Source organism: Lacerta agilis, chromosome 15 (genome assembly GCF_009819535.1).
Source record: "Lacerta agilis isolate rLacAgi1 chromosome 15, rLacAgi1.pri, whole genome shotgun sequence".
Classification (NCBI taxonomy): domain Eukaryota; kingdom Metazoa; phylum Chordata; class Lepidosauria; order Squamata; family Lacertidae; genus Lacerta; species Lacerta agilis.
The window spans coordinates 18,994,451-19,020,764 of record NC_046326.1 but is presented as its reverse complement, the minus strand read 5'-3'; the positions used below and the strand labels follow the sequence as shown (position 1 = coordinate 19,020,764).

At 46.1% G+C, this 26,314-nt stretch overlaps 1 protein-coding gene across 1 annotated transcript; it reads right to left on the bottom strand.

Moving 5' to 3' along the window:
• Nucleotides 1-420: 420 nt before the first annotated feature.
• ALG9 (ALG9 alpha-1,2-mannosyltransferase) lies at nucleotides 421-23,843 on the bottom strand. The gene is made up of 15 exons (XM_033172630.1): nucleotides 23,528-23,843; nucleotides 21,944-22,082; nucleotides 21,515-21,649; nucleotides 20,784-20,854; nucleotides 19,647-19,735; nucleotides 18,278-18,413; nucleotides 17,155-17,242; nucleotides 16,436-16,541; nucleotides 11,995-12,117; nucleotides 9,218-9,372; nucleotides 8,432-8,561; nucleotides 7,349-7,496; nucleotides 4,903-5,032; nucleotides 4,271-4,401; nucleotides 421-1,440 (listed from the first exon to the last, which is right to left on the bottom strand). The coding sequence occupies exons 1-15, from the start codon at nucleotides 23,653-23,655 to the stop codon at nucleotides 1,317-1,319; spliced, it is 1,833 nt and encodes a 610-aa protein (XP_033028521.1). The 5' UTR covers nucleotides 23,656-23,843; the 3' UTR covers nucleotides 421-1,316.
• Nucleotides 23,844-26,314: the final 2,471 nt, after the last annotated feature.

Here is a 26,314-nt window from a genome sequence, read left to right as displayed (position 1 = left end):
CTTTTGTGTGAAAACTTAGTGGCTACATTTTCTTTCTTACAATTCAGGTGAACAAGGTTAAGTGACCAAAATCAACTCATTTGCTTCTGGGACTGGCTTCCTCAAATGTTTCTTCAGAATAACTTGTTTTGTAATTTTTTAACATGCACAAGTTTAGGGTGAAAAGTCATCTGCTGCCTCCCACTTCTTCAGGGGCCCCGGCTAGATGCATTAGCTGTACATGGTGCAGGATAGTCTCATGGGATGCTTAAAATGTCAGCTCTAGCCTCAGAAGCTTCCCATCATGAAATAAATCACATGTCGTCAGCACTTTTCTCATCTACTTTTGAGGCTGTGGATGATGCAGTTAGACTGGAGCTTTGGGTACACGAAAGACAGAGAGACCAACACACAGACTTTTCTTCCATACCTAAAACTGCATTTGGAGAGGTACAAGCCTAATTTTTAATCACTAATGACACAGTTTCATAGTACATACAGTGCAGACTGAATGAGAAGCCACTGTATTCCACAGCTAAAGATGTGCAGTGAGGAGGAGAGCTCCCTTCCGCACTTTAGTAAATTTGGAAACATTACAAAGCCAGACATTTCACAAAGAAGCTAGAACATTGGGGGGGGGGCTTAAAACAAAAAAACACCCTACACAAACCCCTGTGTTTTGGCAGCAGCTGACAAGACAGAGAATGGAGGTTTTTAAAATAAAAACCCACTCACGCACAAGTCAATGTTTCACTAAATTATGTAATTAACAGAGTCACAGTTCTCGAAAGTGCAAGTTATTTCTGCTCCATCTGAGTCAAGGAGGGCCTTTCCCCCTGAAGACCCACCAGGGAGCATTGTGCATTCCTGCTGGTGAGGCTGTTTTCTCTCCCAAAAGGCCTCTTAAAACACACACATACACCCCCCCCCCCAAAATAAAACTTCCCTCCAGGGTTGGCGAGATGTTCTGTGGTGGAGGGAAAATACGGAAAGACCCACAGCAGCCCCAGGCTACCTTTCAGCCAGAAACTTGGTAAACTTCCACACAAACCAAGATTTTTGCTCCTGTTGACTCCTCAGCAAGATGACGCCTTGCTCATACTTTCCAGGAGTATCTGAAAGTGAAGCAGAGCCCCCAAACAATGGCAGATCAGGTGGTCAATAATATTGCAGCACAGCCAGCCAAAAAGGGGAAACCTTCACAAGCATTTCCCCACCCACCCACCACAGCCACTGCCACTCTTACAAAAAAATGGGAGTGGGCAGGTGGGATTGAGACACCTGAAGCAGAAGCCAGCATCTTCAGCTGGTTCTCGTTGGATCCCCAGAGGCTCGAGCTAGCCTCCAGCTTTCTTCCTGGCTTGCTTGAAGCGCCGAGGCTTCAGGATGGTATAGTTCATGTACGTCGTGTGCTGGTGGGACAGGAAGGGGATGTAGAAGGCCCGAAAGAACTTTGAGGACCTGGGAAACCAAGGAAGCTTTTGAAAATAAAATGCATGACACAAACATTACTAGCTATTAATAGCAAACTTGGTGGTGGGAAGGCACCAAAACAAGCCTACCCACAGAAAGTGTGAGGGTTTCTAAGACTCCCTAGATATGCAGGGGGAAATTAGAACATTAAGGGCAGTTGAGCATCACTTATAGGGAAAGGGGAACAAAAACGAAATTTTGACAGGGAGGATCGGCCTGCTTAAAGCCCCTGGTCGCTTATTGTATGCTTGAGGGGGTGAGGAAGTGCTAAGGCAGCTGGTGGGGAATGGGGAGGGTCTCCTTGGTTTAAAAGTGCTGGCGCATGCCTTTGCTGCCTCAGCTGGGATCCCTAATCCATCCTGCCCTTTCCTCCCCCAGAACTGGAGCACTCAGCCAATGCAGAATTAAATGGACCCAGACAAAGCTGCTGCCTGAGTAGCATAATTAGTCGATGGCTCTGAGTGCTCTCTAATTCAATTAGCAGCACCATTTATCAGAGCCAACTGAGAGTTACCACGGCACTGGCTGACGTCAATGGGGGACTCTTTGTGTCCCAGAAGCCTCTGGTTCAGCAAGCATGAATCGAGCAGCCGGGGTCATTCAGTTTCCCAGAGAAGAGGAACAGTAGTTGTGAGAAAGATAAAACGCACTCGTCAGGCAGCGGACGCAGAGTGGCAGCCCATTGCAGCAGCCCCCACAGGCTCTCCTGTGTTTGTGCACTGGTCCCTCCTACCCCAGCCTCCAAGCCCAAAATGTTACTTGAAAACCCATATCTCAGCTACAGCCCTGCTATATTACTACATTTACACAAATAGTTTCAAGTGCAGAATCGTGTGACACTCTCAGGTACAGAATGCAGCAGGAGCAGCTAAACTTAAGGCCCACCCATGTAGAAATTCCCTGAGAACACTGAGCAGTGGTCATGGTCAGCCTGGTGGTTTTTGATTTACACAGTGCCTGGAGACCACAAAGGGGGGCAGAGAAACAGACAGTTGTTAGCCCGCATTCTCCACTTGAGGGTTTAGGTGTTAGGCAGCTGGCTGCGCTGCAGTGGAGGTCAGCCGGGCTGAGAGAGGGGCAGCCAGCCAGAGGTTCGAGTCCGTTTGCAAGCAGCCATGTGACCTCCCCTCTCCCTCCATCTCCTCGGTCAAATTCCAGTCTCTGAAAACAGCCAATAGCTATTAACAGATCCATTCCCCTGCGCACACCCGCCACTCTCTCTTTTTGGAACTGCTATGTTTGGATCGATGGAGCAGCTGCCAGATCTAGAGGCTGCCAAAATCCAGCATGCCCCCGGCTCTCACTCTTCCTCCCTCTGAACCAGGAGCAAGCAGTAACCAGCTGTCACTGCTACAGGCAAGTCAATGGAGGGTCTTCAACCAGGTTCCCATAAAAAGGAAGGAGTGGAAAGGGCTCAGGGCTTCAATTCATGCTTGCTGCTTAGAATATTTAAGGATTAAATTTATGCCAGGACTGAGCTCCAGTAACTTTTCAGTTTTTAAGCCCCACTTTTCCTTTGGAACATATAAAATAATGAAAGTGACACTTCCTCTGAGCGTGTGCAGAACACGTACTGCAAAAAAAACACATCTGACATTTGAGGAAAGGATTTCCCCAAAGTGAGGAGGGCAGAGTTAAGCTCAGATATCTTCCTTTTCAGAAACTAAAGCACTGTAGATATTTGTCTCACTGTTTCTATATGTTTTGCAAGTGCATAAGCCAAACCAGTGAAAAATACCACTTCATCTCCACACACAGAATTATTGCCAGGCTGCACAAGCTATGGAATATTCAACAGAATGTAATTTCTTCAGATTCAGTATCAGCAGAAGTGGCCAAGGATGGAAGCAGCTGCTTTGGATGCTGCCTCTCTGGGTCGCCAGCACAGCCAGCTGCACCTCCTCCTGCCACCCCCCTGAGCTGCCAATTGAGATACTCCAGCAAGCTGGTAACCTATTAACACATCTCCCACTGCCACCTTCCTTGGGGAAATTCTCACAGAGCTGGCTTCCCATCCACCCACTCATCAAGCTTTTTTTTTTTTTTAACCAACAATTCTCAATCATGTTCTTATCTTTTAAAATATATAAAGAGAAAAGCGTGGGGAGTGCTGGGGAAGCCAGACAGCTGGTGAACACTTCTGAGGAGCCAGACATGTCGCAGCCGTCAACGTGAGGCTGGAAGGGGAAGAGGAAGTGGATTGCATGGGGCCCGAAATCCCACCCTCAATGTCTCATGAGGCTGGCAGATCTTTCCTGAAAGGTGAGCACCTCTGGGACCAGTAGACTTGGGAGCAAAACTGCTGCCAGAACAGTTGCTGAGAGGAGGAAGAGGATGACACAGGGGAAATGCAAATTTAGAAGTGAGGGGATGTGATTAACTTCACACCTCAGTAATCTTTTTAGCAGTCCACAACTCACTTGCAAGGGAAAGGGGGGAAGGAAGGAAGAAGAGTGCTGCTAGCTGCCAACAGTCCCTTCTGGGGGGAAACTTCTTCCTTCTCGACCTCTAGCATGACTCAAACCCTGGGCCAAGTCATCCCAAAAGGAAACTTTATTGAAAATCCACCAGCAGTGCAGGCTGTTGCCATTCCAAAACATCACCATCATAAGGAGCAGACAGAGCAGGTGCAGTTTGCCTGTGCAGGTTAAAAGCGCGTGCGCACACACACACACACACACACACGGCTACTGCTCCCTTTTTCAGGTAACAACTTTTCCATCCCCCCCCTCCCCAAAAGATGCAAGTTCCCTAAATGAATTTAGGGAATACGTCCTCCATAGCCCTCCTTTTCCCCTTGTGCTTTTCAGCATCTTACCTTGAACTATCCAGGAAAGGCTTGTAAGCGATACTGATCCATTCTTCTCTGTTGGCTGCATACCGTGGCTCCCTGGGTGCTTCAGTTGCAGTGTCTAAATCCACCAGGTAATGGCATTTGGAAATGTCAAACTGTATGGGAGAGAGGACATTTGGGGTTGGTTCCCATCTCCTACACAGGGATGCAGTTCACACAGCATCAGGGCTCCTGCTCTTTGCAGGGACAACATCTCCTTGCCTGTCTCATGAGTACACGAACAACAATTGGGATGCTTTTCTGCATTACAGCTGTCTCACATATGCACATTTGGGCCACAGGTTGTACTGTGCAGAAGAGTTTATGTTTTTAGGACCTGGGTGTATCTATTCTGCTTGCATCCTGTGACAACTTGGTGACAGAAGTTAAGCGTGGTTTTACTTGAGTGCCCAGGCACTTATCACGGAAACAGCTTTGTCCAAATGCAGTGGGGTCCCCCAGCTATGGCTGCTTATGTTTAAACAGGTGCGCAGGAATCCCCCATGCCAGAGAAGTTCTGCCCTGAGAGAAAGAAATCGAGAGTGCTGTTTCCCATTGGGCACAGCAAGCTTGTCCTGTCCAAGGTATCAGAGAGAGAGAGACAAGATGCCACTTACGTATCTGGAGGGTTCTTCCTGGTTTTGGTCGTTCATGTCTGTTGGAATGATGCGAGTGGCCATTGGTCCCTTGGCAAATGGTTTTGGCAACTGGCCCCTGAACTCTGATGGAATGAACTGAAGCTGCCAACTGCAGGGAGTAAGAGGGAGGGGGTGATATTAAACCCTGTGGGCTTTTAACTTGTAAGCAAAACGCCACAGCAATAACCCAGCAAGGCAAAGGCTGCCAACACAGCTTGGGGTTGCCAGCTGTCCGCTACAGGGCAGTTCACTGTAATCTGCAGACTGCAGGATGAGGATGTGCCTGTGATTCCTTTGTGGGTGAATCAGGATTTGGGAGTGGGGTGTGTGTGTGCATGTTCACAGTCCCATTATCATTAACTGCTCTTCATATTACATATTCTAGGTGCTTCCCTCATCAGAGGGCTGTAGACCATGGGGAAATGGAATGCTACAGTTGTGACAGGCCATTGGAGGGGGGCAGGGAGAGGGGGAAATGTGCAGCACTCCTGACAGTGCAAAGAGAACAAAAGGAAACAAGGGGAAACAAACAGGAAAAAGGGGAAACAAACAGGCTCCTGTAGGTACAAAGCCTTGCTAAATTCACATTTTACCTACAAGCGCCAAGAAAGTTTGCAGCTCAGGTATCATTTGGAGCCCATCTGCTGCAACAGGGCCAGAGCAACCCTAGCAGAAGGTGCTTCAGTGGGGCAGGAGATCCAGACAGCCTTTTTGTCCTTGACGCTCCTTAACGCATGCTCCAGTGACTCCAAGAACACAGCCCTCGGCTGCTGCCTGGGCCCTAATCACTGGCAAGGCCAGAGCTAATCCCGGCTCTTGCAACGCTGCAGCAGTTTTGACGTAGTCTTGGGCGAGTTTTGTTCCTCTTAATCATCAATCCCTTGTGACGGTGCTGGGATTTAATGCCTCATTCTCTTTCTCTCTTTTTTTAAAGGTGGTGGTGGGGGGAGAGATCCATCTGGCGCATTATGGTCTAGGTACCGTTAGTTTATTAAACCCTTGAATTTACAGCTACAGTAACGTCTGTGCAGGCAAAGCTGCCTCGGTTAGAAGCTGAAGGGGCAGGCATAAGCGCAGCCTGACGTGAGCATCAGTGTCACCATGAAAAGCTAAATGCAAAGCTGTGCTAATCAGTAGCACACACAAACACACCCAGCCAAAAAAATCCTGCTTAAAACTCTGCCCTCAGCCAAACCAAAGTGCATTACTGTAGGAGCTGGATTGGGCCATCTGCACTACCTGAGCAAATTTGAATCATGTATCATCTTTTGAAAAGTCATTTTCTGCAATTATTTGCATAATGGACACAGATGAGGGGAGGAGCAAGGAGCCCACAGAAGCTCCTGACCCCTTTGTATTATCAGCAGCCATGAGGCCTAGAAACCTCGCTTTGAAGTGGGTTTTATAGAAAACTGAATTCTGCTCCTAATTCAACATTCTGCATTTCCCCCCCTGCAGTCCTGCAAAATAATTTGTTTCATAAATTTATTTACTGCTTAATTGTAAAAAAACAAGAACAAAAAACATGCTCAAAGTGGTTTACAAAAAGAATTGAGCAATAAATATATTAGTAAAAAGAAAAAAACATTTGGAAAATTAAACCTGGCAATAAACCAAAAATGCATCAAAATTGCAACCTCAACACAACACAACACTGCCCAGTGTTTAGGTCACACTGTCCAGGTCCTCTCTCCATCTCACCGGCATCAATACCTTCCTTTGATTCCTGCAATGGCCAAAAGCAACCCAGTTCTCATCACCATCACTGAGCCTGGGGAACTTGGCCATTGCACCTGCTAATGAGGTTCTCTCTCAAACTATGGGAAACAACTGCAGATCCTGGTTTCAAATCTTGGTTAAGAGGGAACCTTGGTTAAAAGCTGGCAAGCCTGGGAGCCAGAGGGGGACATTGTTCCATGGTCCTCAGTCTTCTGTTGCTATGTGATCTACTTTTAAAACTAAGAATGTAAAAAGAGCTCTGCTGGATTAGGACAAAGGCCCATCTAGTCCAGTGACCAACCAGATCCCCACGGGAAGCTCTCAAGCAAGACATGAGCATAGCAGCAGCATTCTCCCCTCCTGCGATTCCCAGCACCTGGTATTCAGGGGGGAAACTGCTGCTTGTTTGTTTTTAACGGCTGCTGGTTTGGCTAGTTGGTTGATTTTTGTTTCTAGGCAGCATTTTCTCTTGTTTTTAGGTTTTACTTTTGTCTTGTGCTGCATTCATTTTGTATAAGCCACCTCATGCACTTTTGGAGGAAGACAGGGTATAAATGATGACCTGGAAGGCTGACAACGTGAGCAGCTGGCATGCACACCGGTCCACCCGAGTATTTACTCCTGGTCTATGCACAAATTGGTTATCTATGGTGATGAACAGCACCTACATCCTTGTGGGATAAACCCTGTTTGTGTCTTGACTTACTTATCTGGAAGGAGGAAGCTGCTGGGGAAACGGTACCATTCCTTCCCCACACAAATGTGAACCGGCCTCCCCTCTGGCACAGTGTGGATTGTGGGATCAGTGGCAATTCTGTGGAATTCTGGGTATAGGTCAAGGGGCCCATGGTAACCTAAGAGGAAGAGACACTGCAAGTGAAAAAAAAGGAATAAGATTTGGCTGTGCCTTTGTGCCTAAACAATTTTAGGAACCCCTTCAAGTCAGCATGAGCTTCCCTGAGCTGTTATGAACTGTGAAAATGCCCTTCCCTTGCACTCACCAAAGAGAACCTGAAATTTACACTTTGGAAACTGCCTTGTAAGGAGCCAAGCCACTGACCAATATAGCTCAGCATCTTATCTACCAGGGATAGAAAACCCCTGGAACTCCAAATATTGGACTACACCACCCAGCATCTCTGACCATTGGTCATGATGACTGGGGCTGATGGGAGTCAGAGTCCAACAGGGTCCGATCAGCAGTGGCTCTCCAACATTCAGTCAGAAGTCATGACTCTCCCAGTCTTACTTGAAATGCCAGCGACAATATCTAAACCAGGGACTTCCTCAGTTTCTTAGCCACTATGCCACACCAGCTCTTATGATAAGGCCTCTTAACTTCAAAAGGGGTTCCTGCATGTGCTTTGCTAAGCATCCTAGGTTAGCTACCCAATTTCAGAACACATCTGAAGGATACATTAAATCGCAAAGGCTCTGGGTAGCACACAGTATCCTTAAATCAGGAGAGAAGCAAAAGGGGCAGGAGAGAAAGAATAAAAAGAGTTGTTAAAATCCCATTGCTACTACCAATATTAACCACCAGCACAGACCAAAAAGCCGAAGTAACTCCCAAAAGATGGCTAGGCTCAGACTTTGGCAAATGGGAATTCCAAAGTTGTGATTCAGCTACCAAGAATGCCATTCTCCGCAGATGGCATGCTGATGGTCAGGTGTCTCCTGCTCCACGGTTTCTGGATAAGGGAGGAGTAAGCTACCCCTGAAATGCATTACAGTATTTGTTTGTCCGCCTGTGACTAATAAGCAGCAGGGCAGCCTCTCCAGAACCAACCTCTGAACAAAGCTACGGAGCGCGACAAGGACAGGAGCCCAAAGACAAAGATGGTCCCCAGGGCCAGCCAGTTTGAAGAGACCGTGTAGTGCTCCAGGCGGTAACGCTGGAATATGAAGTGGTAACATTTCTAAGGAAGGGGAGAGAGAAAAGCAAAATATGAACGTCATTTAGAGTACAACAAACGGAGGGGGAAATAGAGCTCATTTCAATAATCCAGTGGAGGAAGAGGGTGGCTGCTGCAAAGAAGCCTTTAACAGCCTTTCCACAATATTCTATTTCTGCACAAGTTTGGGAAATACAAAGCGGAATGGGATGGTGCAGCTGGCGCTCTCCAGATGCTGCCATCATCCCTGGCCATTGGAGCTGAAGGAGTTGTGGCTCAAAACATCTGGAGGGCTGGCAAAGGCTGCACTGGAGACAACAATGTGGATCTACTTTGGTGCCAGCTGCCCACCTTTATGCTTTTTTTTTTTTTTTTTGCACAACCCCAGACCAACTTTGTGAGCTCCCAGCCCAGGACTCGTGTGTGCAGCTGGGAGCACAGGAAGTAAAGGCTCCTTGTGTGTTCCTGGATAGCACAGGTTCTTGCAAATCTCTCTCTCTCATTCTCTTTTACTATTGCTTCATGCCAACTCTCGAGGCTACATGGAAAGCTCATGCGTCAAATTGGTGACTCAGAGCAATGCGGTGAAGGGGGAACCACCTAGCGTGAACATGGTTTTGCTTAGGTGTAGGCCCTCTCCACCTGCACCCACACTCAGCCATCGCCACCCCCAAACGCACCTGAAGGGCAGAGAGTCCTACAGCACCACAGAGGCAAATGAGGGGATAGATGGGATACAGAAACCTCTCTTCTTTGTGAGGCTGGCTGAAGAAAATCAGGATCCAGATGTACATGGGAGAAAGCGTCAGCCAGTAAGGCCGTCCCAGATTCTGAACTGGAAGAAACAAAGGGGGGGGTTAGCTCCAGGATGGGAGAGGCTCAAGGACAACCAAGGCATTTGGATCAGGACCCCACCACACCCTTATCTTGGAATGCAGTTCTTTGCTGTTTATTTCAGCTCTCTGTTGGGCTTTTGGGTGGGGAAATCTGATGCGGGCTTCATAGGCTGCGTACACACGCCTTTAAAGAACATTTGATGAATGTTTTCTCCCTCAAAGAATTCTGGGAAATGTAATTTGTTAAGGATTTCTGGGAATTGTAACTGGGAGGGTGCCCATAATTCTTTTAAGGAAATAATGCACTTTGAATGTGCTTTAGAGGTATACACAGTCACACATGAAGGCACTGAAACTCTGAAGACCACCACTGGCAGGGGAGGATCACTCCTTCATGCTCTGCTTGTGAGCATCCATCTGGCTGCTGCTAGAAACGGAAAAGTGGGCTAAGGAAACCCTTGGTCTAATCCAGCAATGCCACTCTTGCATCCTTATCATCAGGCATGACCCAGCTTTATGGAGCTTGCTTTATGGAGCTCCGATGTGAACCCTGAGTTGCATAGGTACAGGGGCTTCTGCCATTTCTCCTCAGTGCCAGTGAAAGTGCCTGGTACACAGCTACTAAATACATCTCAAAGCCACCCGATCTCGGGCAAAGGTATATGATTAATGCACATACCTCAGATTTCACAAATAAATACTTTCCCCCAGGCTTATATGCAGAGCGATAGGAAAACGAGAACAGTCTTTGATTTACCAGCTACCTGCTAGGTGTTGTAGAAGTTCATCCAAAGGGGAATTCTAAAGAGCCTTAGATGTTGAAAGAAAAATGTGCTTGCTTAGGGGTGGGCACTTCTAAAACCTCCAACGCTTTGTTACGGCAGCAACAGAGTACACCAAGAACTCTGAACGCACATTCTCTCTCTTTAAGGAAAACAAAACCAAGGCACCACCTCCCTTGTCTCCCCTCGAATGAAGCAGGAAGTCATTTATTTGGAAGTAACAGCAATTACTCCAATTTGCAAGGGCTGCAGAGGCAGCTCAATATATGTCAAAATCCTGAATTGCCCCCAAAAGGAAAAGCTTGGGGTGTTAAAGCAAATCAGGATTGCACAGCATTTCACAAAGCCCGTGAGAACAAGGCGTGCAACTGAAGGGACAACCCCCCCCCCCCCCGTCGCTTCAGGACACAATCTGCTAAGCAGAAAGGCATGAAATGGGTAGTTACAGCAGCCTCCACTATTGGGCTTGGCTGGCAAGAGGCCTTCATGTTTCCCACAGTGCATGCTGTGCCCTCTGCAGAACGTGAGCGCTTAGTGCACTCTAGTGGACATCCCTGGAAGGACAAGCCTTCATTTCCGAGATGGGCAAGATAGAAAGACAAACATGGCTCACCAGTGGACCACTGGACAGTATCTGGCAGACACCCCTCTCCCGAGTGCCCCACTGGTTTCTGGGATTAATACTTTTTGTTTGTTTCAAAACAAAGAATGCTGGAGTTTTTCAGAGCTTGGTCTGATCCAGAACAGCACTCCTAGTGCTGTTAAGGAGGTGAGCCTTCGCAGGAACAAGTTACGCCTTAACTGTTTAGAGATCCTGAGTATATGCTCCCACTTTTAAAAATTCACTCACATCAGTGACCTCCAGGGATGCTAGTAACAAATAAATACATTGGGCCACAGCAGAGTGAAGCCAGCCCACCCCTGTGGAAGACCAGGCTGAGGGATGTTTCGAGTTCCTCTATCCATGTGGTGTTTTTCAAAACTAAAATGTGCAAAGAAGAAACTTGAGTGTCTGCCCTGTGGCAAAGCTGGGCTAGTGCCATTTGCAAGTTGTTTAACTTTTATAAATACTGGATAAGCAAGCCTGCAGCTAGCAAAGAAATTATAATTATAATTATAATTATAATTATTATTATTATTATTATTATTATTATTATTATTATTATTATTATTAAACTAAACATTTCTGAGGTGTCAGGGCAGTGGAGGACCAGGCAAGGGTTGTGGAGGCAGGCTTGATGCTTTTTTTTTTAAAAAAAAGTCCTGATTGGAGAACTGGTGCCCTTTGATAGCACACAGCCACTGACTTACAGAACAAGAACTTCAGAAAGGGGGGAGAAGAAAACAGGAAGCAGTGAGGTTGCATATGCAAGGCACACTCTTCATTCATGTTAAGTACTTATACTCTGCTTTTAAATTTAACAAAAAGCTTCCAAGGTGAGTAACAGCCACCAGCACTAGCCAGAGAAGAGGATACAAGGAGTCGCAAGCAGGCACCAAAGTTCCTGCTCCCCAGCCATTGCAAAGTCCTGCTCAAGCTCCACTTGGACTTCCAGGATTCCAGCAAAAGCCACCTAGAGCTGCTAATGCTTTTCTGGCGATTATAAGGGCTAGAATCCTACTTTGATTTTTTGTTGAGGGTAATAGCAGGTTCTCTGCACACGAAATTTCGCCTGAGGTTCCCTGGCTGCCCTGCCTTCTGTGGCTGCTCTGAATACCTGCAGTCAGGAAGGATTTGGCCAATTCCACCAAATGAAGTTGCACTCGCAAGCAAGCTGTTGCCTGACAGTCATACTGTAACTTCCAGCTGAGCTCCCAAAAACACACCGCAGCACTCACCGTGAAATTTCTGCAGCAGACTTTCCATGAGGGAGGTCAGGGGTAAGGCCAGGAGTGCCAGCACAAAGGCCACGTTGAAGTTCAGAAAGCCATTTATGAAGTAGAAAGACCAGGGCTCTGTACCTAATGGAAGCAAAGAGAGAAGAGAAAATTGGGGGGGGGGGTGTTGCAAAGGTGTAACATTTCCATATAGACTCCTGAAGAGGGCTCGTGATGCCCTTCTGCAGTCAGGGCCTATCACTTGAGACAGAGACTCTCCAGGGCAATAGCAAAGTTTTGGACCCAGCAATTCCTCAGGCCTCTCCAGAACATAAAGAGCAGCCCTCTAGCCAAAAGGTCCAGCAGATGCCTCTGGGAATCCCACATGCTGGGCCTGAATGCCACAACTTTCCCCCATGGTTCCTCCCCAGCACCCGTTATTTCAAGATATACAGCCTCTAGAATTGGTGGCTTCCTATAGCCATCAAAACCAATAGCCATTATATCCTCCTCACACATTACTTTTTATTTTTAAAGCTCCTGGCTTATTTGCTTGTTTTAAGTGTTCACCTAAGATGTAAATGTGACGTTCAGGTGTGAACATTCATATCATACAGAGATTTGTCAAGAGAGCAGGGATGAACTGCAGCTCACTTTTAAGGGGGGGGGGAACAACCCATAGTAAACGCAGGTTCCTCGCTCGGCAACACCTGAAATGACAACTGGCAATCTGCAAATTTCAACCAGGTATGGTATCTAGCAAGAGTCCAAATATTATTTTCCCCTCATACCAGGTTAATACGTCCTGTAACATACTGGCAGTAATTATTTATCATTGCTTCTTTTTCTTCACATATCAGCCTTCCCCAACATAGTGCCCTCTGGATGCTTCAAACTACAACAGCCATGCCGGTTGGGGCTGATGGGAGTTGGGAACTGGGTGGAGAGGGTGGCTGTATTCAAGTTTCTGGGTGTTACTATTGAGCAGGGTATGACCTGGAGTGCTAATACCATTGCTCTGGTAAAGAAGGCCTAGCAGAGACTTTATTTTCTCAGACTTTTAAAGAAGAACAATCTGAGTGAGAGACTGCTGGTGTCCTTCTATCGAGGCAGCATAGAGAGCATTCTGTGCTTGGTTTGCCAGTTGCACAGTCACCGATAGGAAAATTCTCCAGAAGGTCATAACCACAGCCTGAAAGATTACCGGTCATCCTCTCCCATCTTTGGACGAACTATATAGCTTCCGTTGTCTCAAAAAAGCAAACATTTTACAGGATTCATCTCATCCTGGATATACAGTGGTACCTCTGGTTACGTACTTAATTCGTTCCGGAGGTCTGTTCTTAACCTGAAACTGTTCTTAACCTGAAGCACCACTTTAGCTAATGGGACCTCCCGCTGCTGCTGTGCCGCCAGAGCATGATTTCTGTTCTTATCCTGAAGCAAAGTTCTTAACCTGAAGCGTTATTTCTGTGTTAACGGAGTATGTAACCTGAAGCGTATGTAACCCGAGGTACCACTGTAGTCTGTTTGCATGGTTGCCTTCGGGCAAGAGATATAGAACAATTAAATCAAGAACGAATAGACTAAAAAACAGTTTTTATCCAAGAGCCATAACTATTTTAAATGCTGTAACCAAATGATATGATCTTGGGGAGTCATGATGGATGGTATGTATGGTTGTAAATGTATAAATGCATATATGTGGCTGTAAATGTGGAATGGCATTCAATTTCATTGTACTATGTACAATGACAATAAAGTATCTATCTATCTATCTGTCTTCAAAACATCTGGAGGGCACTAGTTTGGGGAAGGCTGTAACACAGAGTCATGCAGAAAGGGAAAAGGGTGCCTTGCTCTTGGGGCCCTCAGCAATTCCAAGGCAGCTGACCTTCCCCCCACCCGCCACGGCAAAGAATGAACGGTTCTTCTTTCTCCTCCTCCACCCCTTTAATTCTTTAGCAAAGGTGCTTTCCCAATTTAGGAGGCTTGGCAGAGGCACAGGAGATTCAAGGGATTAAAATAGTTCCGGAGTAACACTGCATTGCGTAGTGGAGCTATAAAAAGCATGCAAGGAACAAAAGACATCACGGTTCCACCTCAATTTAGAAAGATTCATCCAGCAGCTGGCTGCAGACAGCCCTGTGAAGCAGACAACCTTCCTGACTTGCTTCAGCTGAACTCTTCTTCTCCTTTAAGACCCATGGCTCTCTCAAGAACAAGAGCAGCCCCCTCCCTTTAATGAAGTGCAGAAGGTTGCTGGAGGGAAAATGGGGTTTTCTTCACCCTTCCTAGGCTAACGTGTATTTGGGGAAGTCATGATCCCCAACAAAGCAAAGTCAATAACCCAAGGGCCAGTGAGACAATCATCTATTTGTGGGGGTTTCTGAACTTGCAGGTGAAGCTTCTCTAGGAACAGAGGCCTGTACCCCCTGCCGCCTAGTAGAGACAAAAGTAAAAAGGATGACATTGCGTGTCTTTGCCTTGAGCTTTTGTATCTTTAGTGGGGCTTGTTAAGTTTTGGGCCAACATGGTCACCACGTTACCCAATACTGCTCTAGCACAAGGTAAGAGCATTGCCACTGCTATGTGGATTATCAAGCAGCATCAAAGCATGGAAGCTAAGAAGCACTCCAGTAATGCCAAGAGTCAAGGTCACACTCATTTTAGTCCTCTTTGCTTCCTGAAACTAAACCCAAGATTACATTCTTCTCTTACTTCCTTGTCTCCATTTTCCTCTCCTCTGTCAAATGCTATGTTTCTGCTTCTCTTCAAAATTTATATCTGATCCACACTGGGCCTATGTTAGCCATGTCTACTCTGAGTAGGACTAGCACTGGCTAAAACCCTTTAATCTTATCTTGGAAGTAGAAAGTATGATGCATTCAACCAGTTCAGGATTCTGCAAGGTGACAGTGGATAAGGGGTTGCATGTACTGGATCAAAACAGGAGCATGGTGACGAGGTTTATGGGCAGCAAGAACAGATGACAGCAGCATATCCCAAATTCCAAGGTGCTGGTGTCACATTTTTCACAGCCTGGGTGCCAAATATAAATTCCAGCCCTGAGGAATAATTACAGGAAAAAGAAAAGAGTGCTCTTTTTCTGACCATCAGAAGTCCGCTTTCAAGCCTTGTTTTGTTTCTCCTTGCGAACATTTAGCAGCAGCCATGAGATCTAGAAACTTGCTTTTTAAAAACAAAAATAAAAATGCCAGATTCCATGCCTGAGCATTGAACCCAGGTGGATGAGACAAACATGGAATCTTACTTCAAAGTCAGAACAAATAAACAAAATCCATCCAGACACATCCGACCTTGAGTCATCCTTGAGTGTGTGCCTCGGTGACACTGTCTAAATGCACACAGCATTCTGCTCTTCATCGTGTTTCTAGGCAAGACAGTATTAAAGCAGCTCTCTCATTAGCATGAAGATGTTACATAAGTGTCATTCTGAGTAAGACACTTCAGAATTCACTGGTCCCCCGAGGACAGCAGAGCCAGCTCATGCTCATGCATGAAATGTGTAAAGGTCAGGCTCAATACAGTGACAGAGAGAAGAGGCTCCGAGGTCCAACAGTGATGTGTGTCTGGAATCATTGTGCAGAGATGAAGGACTCACAGAAGGACAAAGATCAAGCTGCTGTTACAGCCACAGCCACAGAGCCCGAAGCTGCAGTCTTACATACATCACTGCCTCCCACTCAGAATCTGGGGAACACCTCCAAGACCTGGGATAACCACTGTCAGTACAGAGTAACCAGTATGGAGCTAGCTGAACCCAAAAAGTATGACCCCAATATAAGACAGGTCCTTATAAAAGAATAAATGAAGGCTATAACCCACTCAGCCAAAACATCTCACAGGAAACTAAATTTGCTTCCCAACCCACTGCATAAATGTCCTCATTTTGGACTTATTCACCAGCAGTTTCAGAGGTTAGACTCACCCAAACCCCTATAGTCCACAAATTCCCATAACTACATATTGCCTGCCTGCTTCCCGCTGTACATTTCAATGAGACTAGCTGTCTGCATGGCAGAAATCCCATTTCAAATCTGCAGGTGGTGCATCTCTTTACCAAGGTAAAGCATCTCTTCTTATGCTTCAGATTAAGTTAAGAAGTGCCAAACAAAGAGCAAGTTCAGATGTCCTTTGGTCCCTCAGAGGCAGCAAGACTGTATCAGCGACTCATGCAGTCTGCTTGAAATAGCTGCAATTTTAAGGACTTGAGTAAAGCAACGTTGAATCTAAGAGGTTTGGTCCTGGATTCCTTCAGAGAGGCTGCTGGGGCCTGCACAACCCAAGTGTTTCACAGCATGGCTGCTAGAGGAAGCTCCGCAAACAGGGCCAGCTCTGGGAACAACCCACAAAACTGTCCACCATTATCACACCTTAGCTTTTGCAGTCTACCCAGCGCCCCTAAACATTTATGTACGCCCTACAGGTGTGGACTCACCATAAAGATCCGGTCCGTGTGGCGTGAAGACGTTGTACAAGACAATGTTGAGAGGAGTAATCACAAGCTTCCCATAGTGATAACTGTCAACAGCCACCAGGGGCACCTTCATTCAACAAGAAGAACACAGCTGTTTCTAGATTGTCTCAATTCCAGGACAACACTTGTGTTTCCCACATTTGGAAACCAAGTGAAACAGCAGCGCTGACCAGAACTTAGAGCACAAGAACTACAGGCTGCAGCAGATCCAAGGCTGACACTGAACATAGCATCCTCCCATCAAGTGTGTGTGTGCATACACCCCCCCCCAAAAAAAACACCATAGTTATCACTTCTACCATGATGCAAGGGCATTGCAGTATACGTTGCCCTCCCACATCCAACAGCATTATCTACTGCTGTCAAGGGAGACTTGCTGGAAACACACACTGTGAAGATGCCACAATATGGGAGGAGACATGAACATAACTGCTCCTTCTCAGAGTGCCTCTTTTTACCTTCCTGTCCAGAAAGCCATGCAGAAAACAATGGGATATGCCCACATGACTTCACTGAGCAGAATACTCCTTTGAAAGGAAGAGTGGGGGATCAGAAGCGAAAGAACTGCGGAAAGAGACCCCTCCTCCTCAGTAACCCCTTTGGAAAAACCTGACACTCAGTCTCCATTATACCACACTCCCCTCTGTGTTATTTCTCCACAAATAACTTGGAAAACTCACCAGAAACACCACTAGTGCAACCAGACACCACCTCAGGAAGCTTCTCCACCTCCTTTTCAGGATGAGGAAGTCCAGGGCAATAGGAAGCCTGGCAAAAGGAATGCCAAAAATATTCCCATCTCAACTTGGATGTTTAAAAACATTTATCAGTTGCCCTTTGCACACTCACCCTAGCCCTCCCCCCTCCAAGCCCCCCAAAACCAACTACAGTATGTGGAGCCCCAGCCACCTACCTTTGAATATAATCCTGTTTCTAAATTAATCAAGGATGCGAAGGAATTCTTTTTTTTTTCTAAGAACAGCAGAGGGAGTAGGTAGTGACATTTATGAATCATGGGAACAGATAAATAGCACTGGAACACAGAGCAGCAAAAGGAACAGAGATAGAAAACATAGTTTGGGGTGATTTGGCTGGATAACTTTGGAAATACAGGACAAAAAAGGGAGGGGTGCAAAGAGCGGAGAGAGGTAAGTTAGAGCAATCCTTTTGGAGTAACAGAGGGAATCCCCTTTCCATGGTGAACATAGCAGGATAAGAGCTACCTGTTATCCCTCCTCTCTCTTTTCTAGGGAGGCACTACTGCTACAGAAACCTACTTAGTGCCTACAAAGCAGTGTCTTAAGGTATCACTTGTGATGGCAGTATACAAAGTTTTCTGCTCAGAATTTTACAAATTACATGGTGATATAATTTCTTAACTTGAACAATTCCAGTTGCAATAATAGCCGAATGCTTCCAGTTTTACTCTTAACTAATGGAAGCTCTCGTTAATTTTGATAGTACCTCCCACATATTTCCGAAACTTTCCTCTAGCCACCATGAGCCTGGGAAGTTAATTAAAGAGTTTTCAATAGCTGAGTGAGTGTCACAGCACCTGAATGGAATGCAAAACAACCAGGTTCCAAAACACAGCATTTACACATCTTCAAGGAACTACAATTGCACAGCTACAATCCCAAGCAAGTCAAATATTGCAGCCCTGCGCACAGAGCTATAATAACCTGAGGACAATAGGGAAACTGATCAGTCTTGGAGAGACATCGTTGCCCTTGCAGCTGGCTAGGGCCCACCTAGAGCTACCTGTCCCTGAATGCTTCCACTTCCCCACTCCCTTTTGCTTACCCAAGTGCTGCACTGAAAGGCCAGCCCACAATGGCTCCTGCAGCCACGCCCAGGACCGCCAGAGAGATTTTATCCATGTACCACCCCGTCATTGCTATTACTGTGCTGTACATGCAGAAACTGCTGGGGAGGAAGGCTGAAAAGCAAAAGAAGCAAAAAGGAATCAGGGTCTGGGAGAAAGCAGAAAGCATTCACAGAGCCCCACAGATGTCTTGGGGTCATTTCAGGACTCCTTGTCAGCAGGAAATTTTCTCAGCACAAACCTAAGAACATGTGACATAGGAAAGGAGCTGTAGCTCAATGGGAGAGCATCTGCTTTGAATGCAGAAGGTTCCAGGTTCAGTCTCCAGTTAAAACTATCAGATTAGAAAAGAGGGGAAAGAACCCTCTCTGCCCAGGTTGCTGCAAGTCAGAGTAGACAGTACTGTACTAGGCTCGATGGATCAATGGCTGTACACAATGTAAGGCAGATTGGCAGGGGTGAGGGTGCTTGAGGTTACATGTGAACCAACCTAACCCTTGGAATCCTGCTGGAAAAGGTGTTTCTTAAACAACCTCTTGCTAACTGGAGGCTCATTTTCCATCTCTGGAAATATTCTGCAACATATGGTCTCTTTTTATGCCAAGATGCAGGGGGCTCAGGGAGCAAGGCAAGTCCCTTACTTCAGTTACACCTGAGGATCCAGGCTAAATTCTCCAACAAATAGTGAGGATTGTTGCAGTAAGCAAAGTGAATGCCTTTCATGTTCTGATTCTACTGATCTTAAAACCAGAAACAGTCCTTATGCTTTGCTAATTCCACAGAATCTGGATGCACACAAGTCTGCACTGACTACCTAGTCCAAAATCCAATGTCCTTTTCAGAATCCTGAACATCTCAGTATTTATTTTTGTTACAAGTTTCTAGCCCCCATTGGTATGAAGAAAAGATTGAAAAGTATATGCCAGAGCTTTCCAAACTTTTCATTTTGGTGACACACTTTTTAGAAATGCATCATTTTGCAACACAGTAATTCAGTTTTACTAGAAAACCAGAGGTTAAACCAACCCCTTTCCTGGCCTGGAAGGAGTGCGGGAAGTGTTCACACAACACACCTACACACTGCAGCCGACACACTAATGTGTTGCGACACACAGTTTTGAAAGCTCTGGTATATGTGAATGTTAGGTGAATCATTGAAATGGCATACAGGGAGCTGGAAAGAGAGAGGAGGAAAGATTTGCCTATACAGACCATATAATTTCCACCTCTCATACAACCTCTTACCAATATCTACCAAAAAATGAAAATTCTGCAGGAGAATATCCTTGTCCATCAAAAGTCAATATGAAATCGGTTCCTAACCCTCAAGCAATTCACTTAACTCACCAGCCGCTGAGCAGAACATCCCAGTGCTGAGTACCAAGAAAGCCAGCATGAGACGACTCACATGCAACCCAAATTTCTTGCACACGGCCCTGGGAAAGTAGAAGGTAAAATAAGCACAGTTCCAGTGCACAAAAAGTCCCATGACCTGCAAAAGCCAAGAACTTGCGAGCACAGCAGACAACAACATGGACCAAAGGCATGGCTCAGAATAAGGCAGCTATGTTTTCAGACAGGTCACGTAGCTTAGTGACAGAGCAGAGGTGTGTTTTATGCAGCTAAAAGCGGAGCTTAGGAGTCTGGGCTGGGAAATACCCAGGAGTGGGCTAAACAGGCCAAAGACTAGCTCCAGCCGAGGTAGCTTCTCCCTCAACTAAAGCAGCCATCTTGCCCTGAAAGAAAATATATTTTGCAGAAAGCTTCCCCTCCCCTTGTAGCTTGTCTTGGCTGTTTAATTATGTAGTTTTAATTGATGCATACTGTTTTAACATTTTTATGTTAACCACTTGGTGAGGTTTGCCAGAAAAGTAGTATATAAATATCTTTCAATAAATAAATGATGAATACAACATAGCTTTAGATGTTAACGGGTTATGGGCACCGCTAAGGTACTAACATGACCTCTGGCCAGTTCTGCACTATGAATCCAGCTACCGGCATACATAGTACCAGGTTTTATATTTCCTTCTCAATAAGTCTTCTGAACTTCTCCATTCAACCCCTACTACCTCTGCCCCCTTATGCCTTTTTGCTGGAGTCTCCCAACTACATGCCATTTGAGACTGGTGTCCTGAGGGATACCAGAAGCAGCAGGTTCATTGTACAGACAGCAATGCTGAATGGCAGCTCAGTGGTAAGACTGGTCTCATCTGACAGTTTAATACTGATTTATATCCTAAGCCAACCTACAAAATTGCTCCAGCTCTTATGATTTCTAACTGAATCAGATCCTTAAGATGGCTTACAATGTAAGATATGCACATAGCAAAACATGCCCAAGATCTCTAGAAATGTACTTGCCCAGTAGTTCATCAAGGCACATTTCTTATATGGTGAACTGATAAATTCCCATTCAATGACAGCTGTGTCAATGGTAATAGTATTCACAATGGTAACAGAGGAAGCACTTTCTGTACTCACTTATAAAAGTAAAGCTCGCAAACACAACTCAGGAAGGCCAGAAGACAGCGCAAGAAGTAGAAGATGAGAACCTAGGAAGAACAGTTAAAATTATAATGCTTGCAGACATAGAGTCAAACCCACACACCCCTGCACCTGGTAAGGACTCATAAAGCCAGAGCTTTCACCAAGGTGGACTTGCCCAGACTGAAAAAGAAAGCAAGGGATACTTGATTAACAAACAGAATGTTAGGCTGTTTTCGACTCCAGGAAATTGTGGGCAGGCCCTTTACAATGTGCAAACTGGGTGTCCACACTGCACCAAGGATACAGGAATCCATGTTAGCAGAAAGGAGGGAAGGAGGTTGGGGAGAGGGGAAGCTTGGGTGAACAATGGATGGAGCACGCAGCACATAGATGAAGTCAAGGTATGTCATGAGGGGGGGATATCTTTCAGACTGAGGGCTACTCAACCATCTGAGCAATTTTCTAGGCATCACATACTAGTGGTAGGTAATGCCAGAGACAGAGGTGGATGGAGCAATGTCTTTGTATACTAAGCTAGTTTCCATACCATCAAGAGGCATTAGTTCAGTTCAGTGACACATTCCAGGCAGGCAAAAACATTCAAAGAGGGTATGACATAGGGCTGGTGTGCGTGTTTGGCCTTGGGTGAATAGCAAGGGCCAGACAGAGAAGGCTGCATTTGGCCCTGGGCCTGGGGTTCTTGACTCCTGAAGTATGCACATTACCTTGTTTGTTTGCAGAACTCTGGCGTGGAACAAGGCTGGTAAGGCATGGAGCCACAGGTATGCGTAGGAGCGGATGGCATAGACAGGAGAGTATTCCCATGTCTGGAAGCCTTTACCATAAACGAGGTAGTGCATCTGTAGGACGTTACAAAATCAAGTCAGAAGGTGTCCCAATTCTTGCTTTAGTAAGATGCGTGCACACACACAATGCTAAAAGCTAAGCCAGTTATGGGCAAAAGATTAACAAGAAGAGCAAAGGATTTGCAGTGTCACCCTTAGGAAACAAGAACCTGCAAGCTCTTGATCCTGCATCACAACAAACCACAGGGTACCACTACTACTCAATTCAGGAGTGATTAAGGATTTCGGTTGAACATGTACCCCCTTCACACCCCAACAAGGCACTTCACAGACACGAACGCCACTCACAGGCTCCCAGTAGTTAAATGTCTCATCGCAGTCGGAGATGTTACTCAGCAGTGCGGCACAGAACCTGGCTGAGATTAGACACTTGAAAGCTGTAGATCCTTCAGGGGCCCAGACATGTCCTGCTTTGCTCCCAGATGACCTAGGGGAGAGCCAAAAAAAGACAGGTGTTAGCCCCACGGGTGGATGATAAGGTGAGGGGATTAGACTGAAGTGGCAAGGTGATTGAAGCTGAGAGAAGGGAAGGGTGCTTAGGGAATCATTCCAGATTTTAAAATGAAGCATTTTTAAACACCCAGAAATACTGCATACATCTAAAAATTCTCACTGTGGAGACAATCGCTGATCAGTTCTCACTGATCTGCACATTGATCAGTGAGTGCAGATTCTTCTTCTGACAAAATACTGATTGGCCCAAACTTTGGATGGCCTATAATCAAGAAGGTATGTCATGTCCACCACACAGGTTGCTAAAGGTTCTTTTCTAAATAGGTACCGGTACCTTCTTGCATGGCTGCTGGCAGGAACAAGAACTGCATTAGTTTCTTGCCTTGAGGCAGCATCCTGCCTTCAGTTCAAGAAACTATGCACAGGAATGCAAAATTCTACACACACACACACACACACACACACACACCAAATGGGAGCCTGTGGCATGAGAGAGAAAGAAGTATGTGTCTCTGCTTCAGAATCCCCCATGAAACATCCTATTTATATGCGGGGAGAACAGCAACACATCCTATTGATCTTGATGCAGTCTCCATAGAGTTGGGGGGAGCCCCACAAAGCTCTTCCTCTGTGTGTGTGTGTGTGAATACTACTGACCCTGTCTATTTATATGACGCTGTTATGGGACATGTGTGGCTTTGTCTTGTTTTTGCAGTGCAGGAAGGCAGTTGAATAGGGTGATGAAGTTAGTACAAAGAATGGGGAGACTCTATCCTTTGGCCAATGTCCTCAACTCTGCTTCATTGCTCCTACTGGATCGGGGGATGTGTTTGTTTATGTGTGTGCAATATGACAGTGGCAGACAGATATTCAAGGGAGGGAGTTACAGGATTCTGAGAAGTGCATTTTTTGTGGGAGTCCTACTCCCAAACAACAATACATATCTCAACATGGCTTATATCCATGATGCAACACAGCATTTTACCAAGCCTAAATCATGCTCCACTTCCTTTTTCTTCTTCAAATTTTCAAATTTATTTAATTTTTCCAAATTTCGAAATGTACAATCATCCAACAACCAAAAACAAAAAGAGAATTCCATAAATTCCACTTCCAAAGCCCCCACAACTCATGACCCTTTGAACCGGACTCTTAAGGAAGCCCAATGCCCCCCATAAAATAAAAATTAAAAAGTCAGGAAGGCCCTAACAATTCAGGCACCACAGGACCCACCCCCTACCTCGAAAGGAGACTCCCCTATTTGATCCTCCCTCAAATTCTTCTAGGGGAACCCATTTACCTCAGGCAACCCTCCCTCCTACAAAATCTGTCCGTCCCTCCAAGTCACCCCCTAATGGCAGCCCCCCCCCCCCATATACTCCTCGCTCACCCCACCCCTTTACTGTATCTGCCACCTACTCGGCTTTGGTCTCCTCAGTGGCCGGCGGGGGCGCTTCTTCTCGCTGGCGGGAAACGGCAGCCGCCGCCGCTGCCACCGCATCCCCACCTCCCCCTCGAGGCCGCTGCCGGGGCCCCTTGGCCGCCATGCCGAGTGTGGGCAGGAGAACGGCCTCGCCGACAAGCTCCTCCCGGCAGTCAGGAGAGGGACACGTCAGAGCTGAAGGTGGCGGCCGCCATGATGGGTCCGGGCAAACAGACAAGCGCAAGCGCAGTCTCTTTCCCTGCTGGGGCACCGGTGGCCGCTAGGAAAACGTGTCTCTCTCTCTCTCGCAGGGCGAGAAGAGTCTACAGAAGGGAGCCGCAGCTGTCTGTTACCTTATCATGCATTCTCAGACTGTACCACTTCACTTTCCAAGTGGGAGGGTCACTTTTTAACGTGCCCTTTCATGTTGTTTATTATCCCTTGTATGTCATCAGTTAGCAGAGTAATATTGAGCCTCTCGCTGATGCGCTAGTTTTCTCCTTGCAGGGATGCGGGCTTTTTAAATATATACATATATAAATGTGAACGGGAAGAAGTATTCAAAAACGTGACCCCTTCTGTCTTTAGCAGCAAAATCCAGAATTCCACCACCTCACCAAGTAGGGCGCTGCTGTGGGCGGCTGCTCAGGTTTTCCACGTGGTGCATGCCATGGCTTGCTCCCTTCCCTCTCAGGCTGCTTACAGCTGTACCTTTAAAGCACATTCAAAGTACAGCTTCACCCTCAAAGAATTATGGACACTGTAGTTGGCTATGGATTGATGGGAATTGCAATTAAGGGAGTGGTAAACTACAGGGCCCAGAATTGTTTAAGAGGGAAATGTGCTTTGGATGTGCTTTAAAGGTATGGCGTGTACTCTGCCTCACACCCTTATTGCCTGCAAGGGAAATGCCTCACCTTTAGGGTGTCCCTGCTATCCTGGACATGTTTACTCAGAAGTAAGTATTTTCTGAAGTAAAAACTGCTTCCATGTAATTGAAGATTGCAGATGTGCACACACAACTGACAACTTGTGCACAAGATGATAGTTTTATTTGTGCTCCAGTTGTACAAATACAGTACACTCATTATCTCTCCCCACTCAACACTGGCAGATAAATCCTAGAATTGCATGCCTAAAGTATGTAGGATTTACTGCTGAGTAAAATGTATTCAGGACTAATACATAACTTCCTCCCTACCTGCCCCCTGTGCCTTTTTAAAATTAACACCCACAGTGTACATTATAATTAATTTTGTGCCAAGAGTTGAGTCTGTGGTTGAGATTCTACATACATGCAAGCAAGACCCATTTATTGGAACGAGACTTGCTTTTCAGTAGATTACCATGACTTAGGGTGGTTTGCACTGCCTAACTTTTATCTGGATCTTGCATACCAGCCATCGTTACATGATTTTGCTCTTACTGCATTCAAAAGTTTTCCACACTCCACTGGACGCAAACCAATAAACAAGGGGGAAAATAGAATTTGTCTCCATCTTTCATGCATGTTTGCTGAAAACTCCATCACCCTGTTCCTATGTATTTATTCACAAGCCCCTCTGAATTTAATGGAGCTTACATGAGTCTTTATAAGCTTGCAGCAACGCTATGCCTGTTTACTTGGTCGCATTCAGTGGGGCTTATTATCTGTTTAGTATTACAACATTGGCAGTAAATATCACTGTATGTGCACCGGTACCTCACTGTACACCAAGTGTGCCAATATGAAGCAGGGTAGCAGAGAAGTGACTGGATTGGTTTTAAATAAGACCTGAGCTCATCCAAGCTTGTGACCATCCAGACTGATTGGATTAGTTAAGGCTTGGCTGGCGTAAGACCCATTCTCCCTTCTTCCAGCTATCCTGCACAAGCTTAGCAGACTCAAAAGGCTCAGGATTCTGTAACAGTCAATTATTTTAACCAAAGAAACAACTGTGACAATCCTCTCTAAAAATAAGAAACAGCACTTGCTGATTTAGGTCTTTGCCAGACCTGATTATAAATATATTGGCATTTTGTTACTCATCCTCTTTGCATTCCACCACCTAAAGACATGGGCATGGCTAAGTCAACATGGTGACACTACACAGCAAGATTGGGAAACCTTAGGCCTTTGGGCCAAATGTGGCCCTCCAGACCTCTCTACCTGGCCCATGGGACCCTCCCCAGGCCACACCCCTCTCCACTCCTGCTCTGCACCCTCCTTGAGTGTTTTTGCCTGGATGAAATGTGCCCTTGAACTCTGATCCTGCTTCTTGCTTGCCTGGATTGTGGACAGGGCAGGGCATGTTTGTGTGAGAGAAGAAAGTAGTTGATTGTACAAAGGTAAAATTCACATTTGTTGCTACGCTTACTTTTGCATCTGGCCCCCCACACCACTAGCATGTGGCCCCCGAAAGGCTGTCCAGAAAGCAAAGTGGCCCTTCAGCTGAAAAAGTTCCCCCACTCCTGCTGAAGTAGAAGTTCCTGTATAGAAGCCGCTGTTAATGTAGCAGTCAGCACTTTGGACTCGGATGAGGGAGGCCCAAGGTAAAGTCCGTGGTTCAGCCACAAGCCTTGCTGAGTGAACTTAGGCCAGTTACCATCTCTCAGCCTAGCCAGGTGGTTGTGATGGTTGAATTGTGTGCATTGCCATGAGCCTGTCTGCAGGGTGGCAGAACTGAAATGTAACTTCTTTTTTAAATTGCATAGTTTATCATAAAGACTTTGCAGGAATTCCATCTTCGGATACGCAAACTGAACAGCTTAACCAGGGGTCAGCAAACATTTTCAGCAGGGGG

Bases quoted from the DNA above. Each gene is read 5' to 3' on its own strand.
- ALG9 (XM_033172630.1), bottom strand. From the start codon at position 23,655: ATGGCGGCCAAGGGGCCCCGGCAGCGGCCTCGAGGGGGAGGTGGGGAT. The intron at 17,243-18,277 runs GTAAGCAAAAGG...TCCTTTTGCCAG, and splicing joins CCTTTCAGTGCAGCACTTGG to GCTTCCTATTGCCCTGGACT. The intron at 12,118-16,435 runs GTGAGTCCACAC...TGCTTCCATTAG, and splicing joins ACACGGACCGGATCTTTATG to GTACAGAGCCCTGGTCTTTC.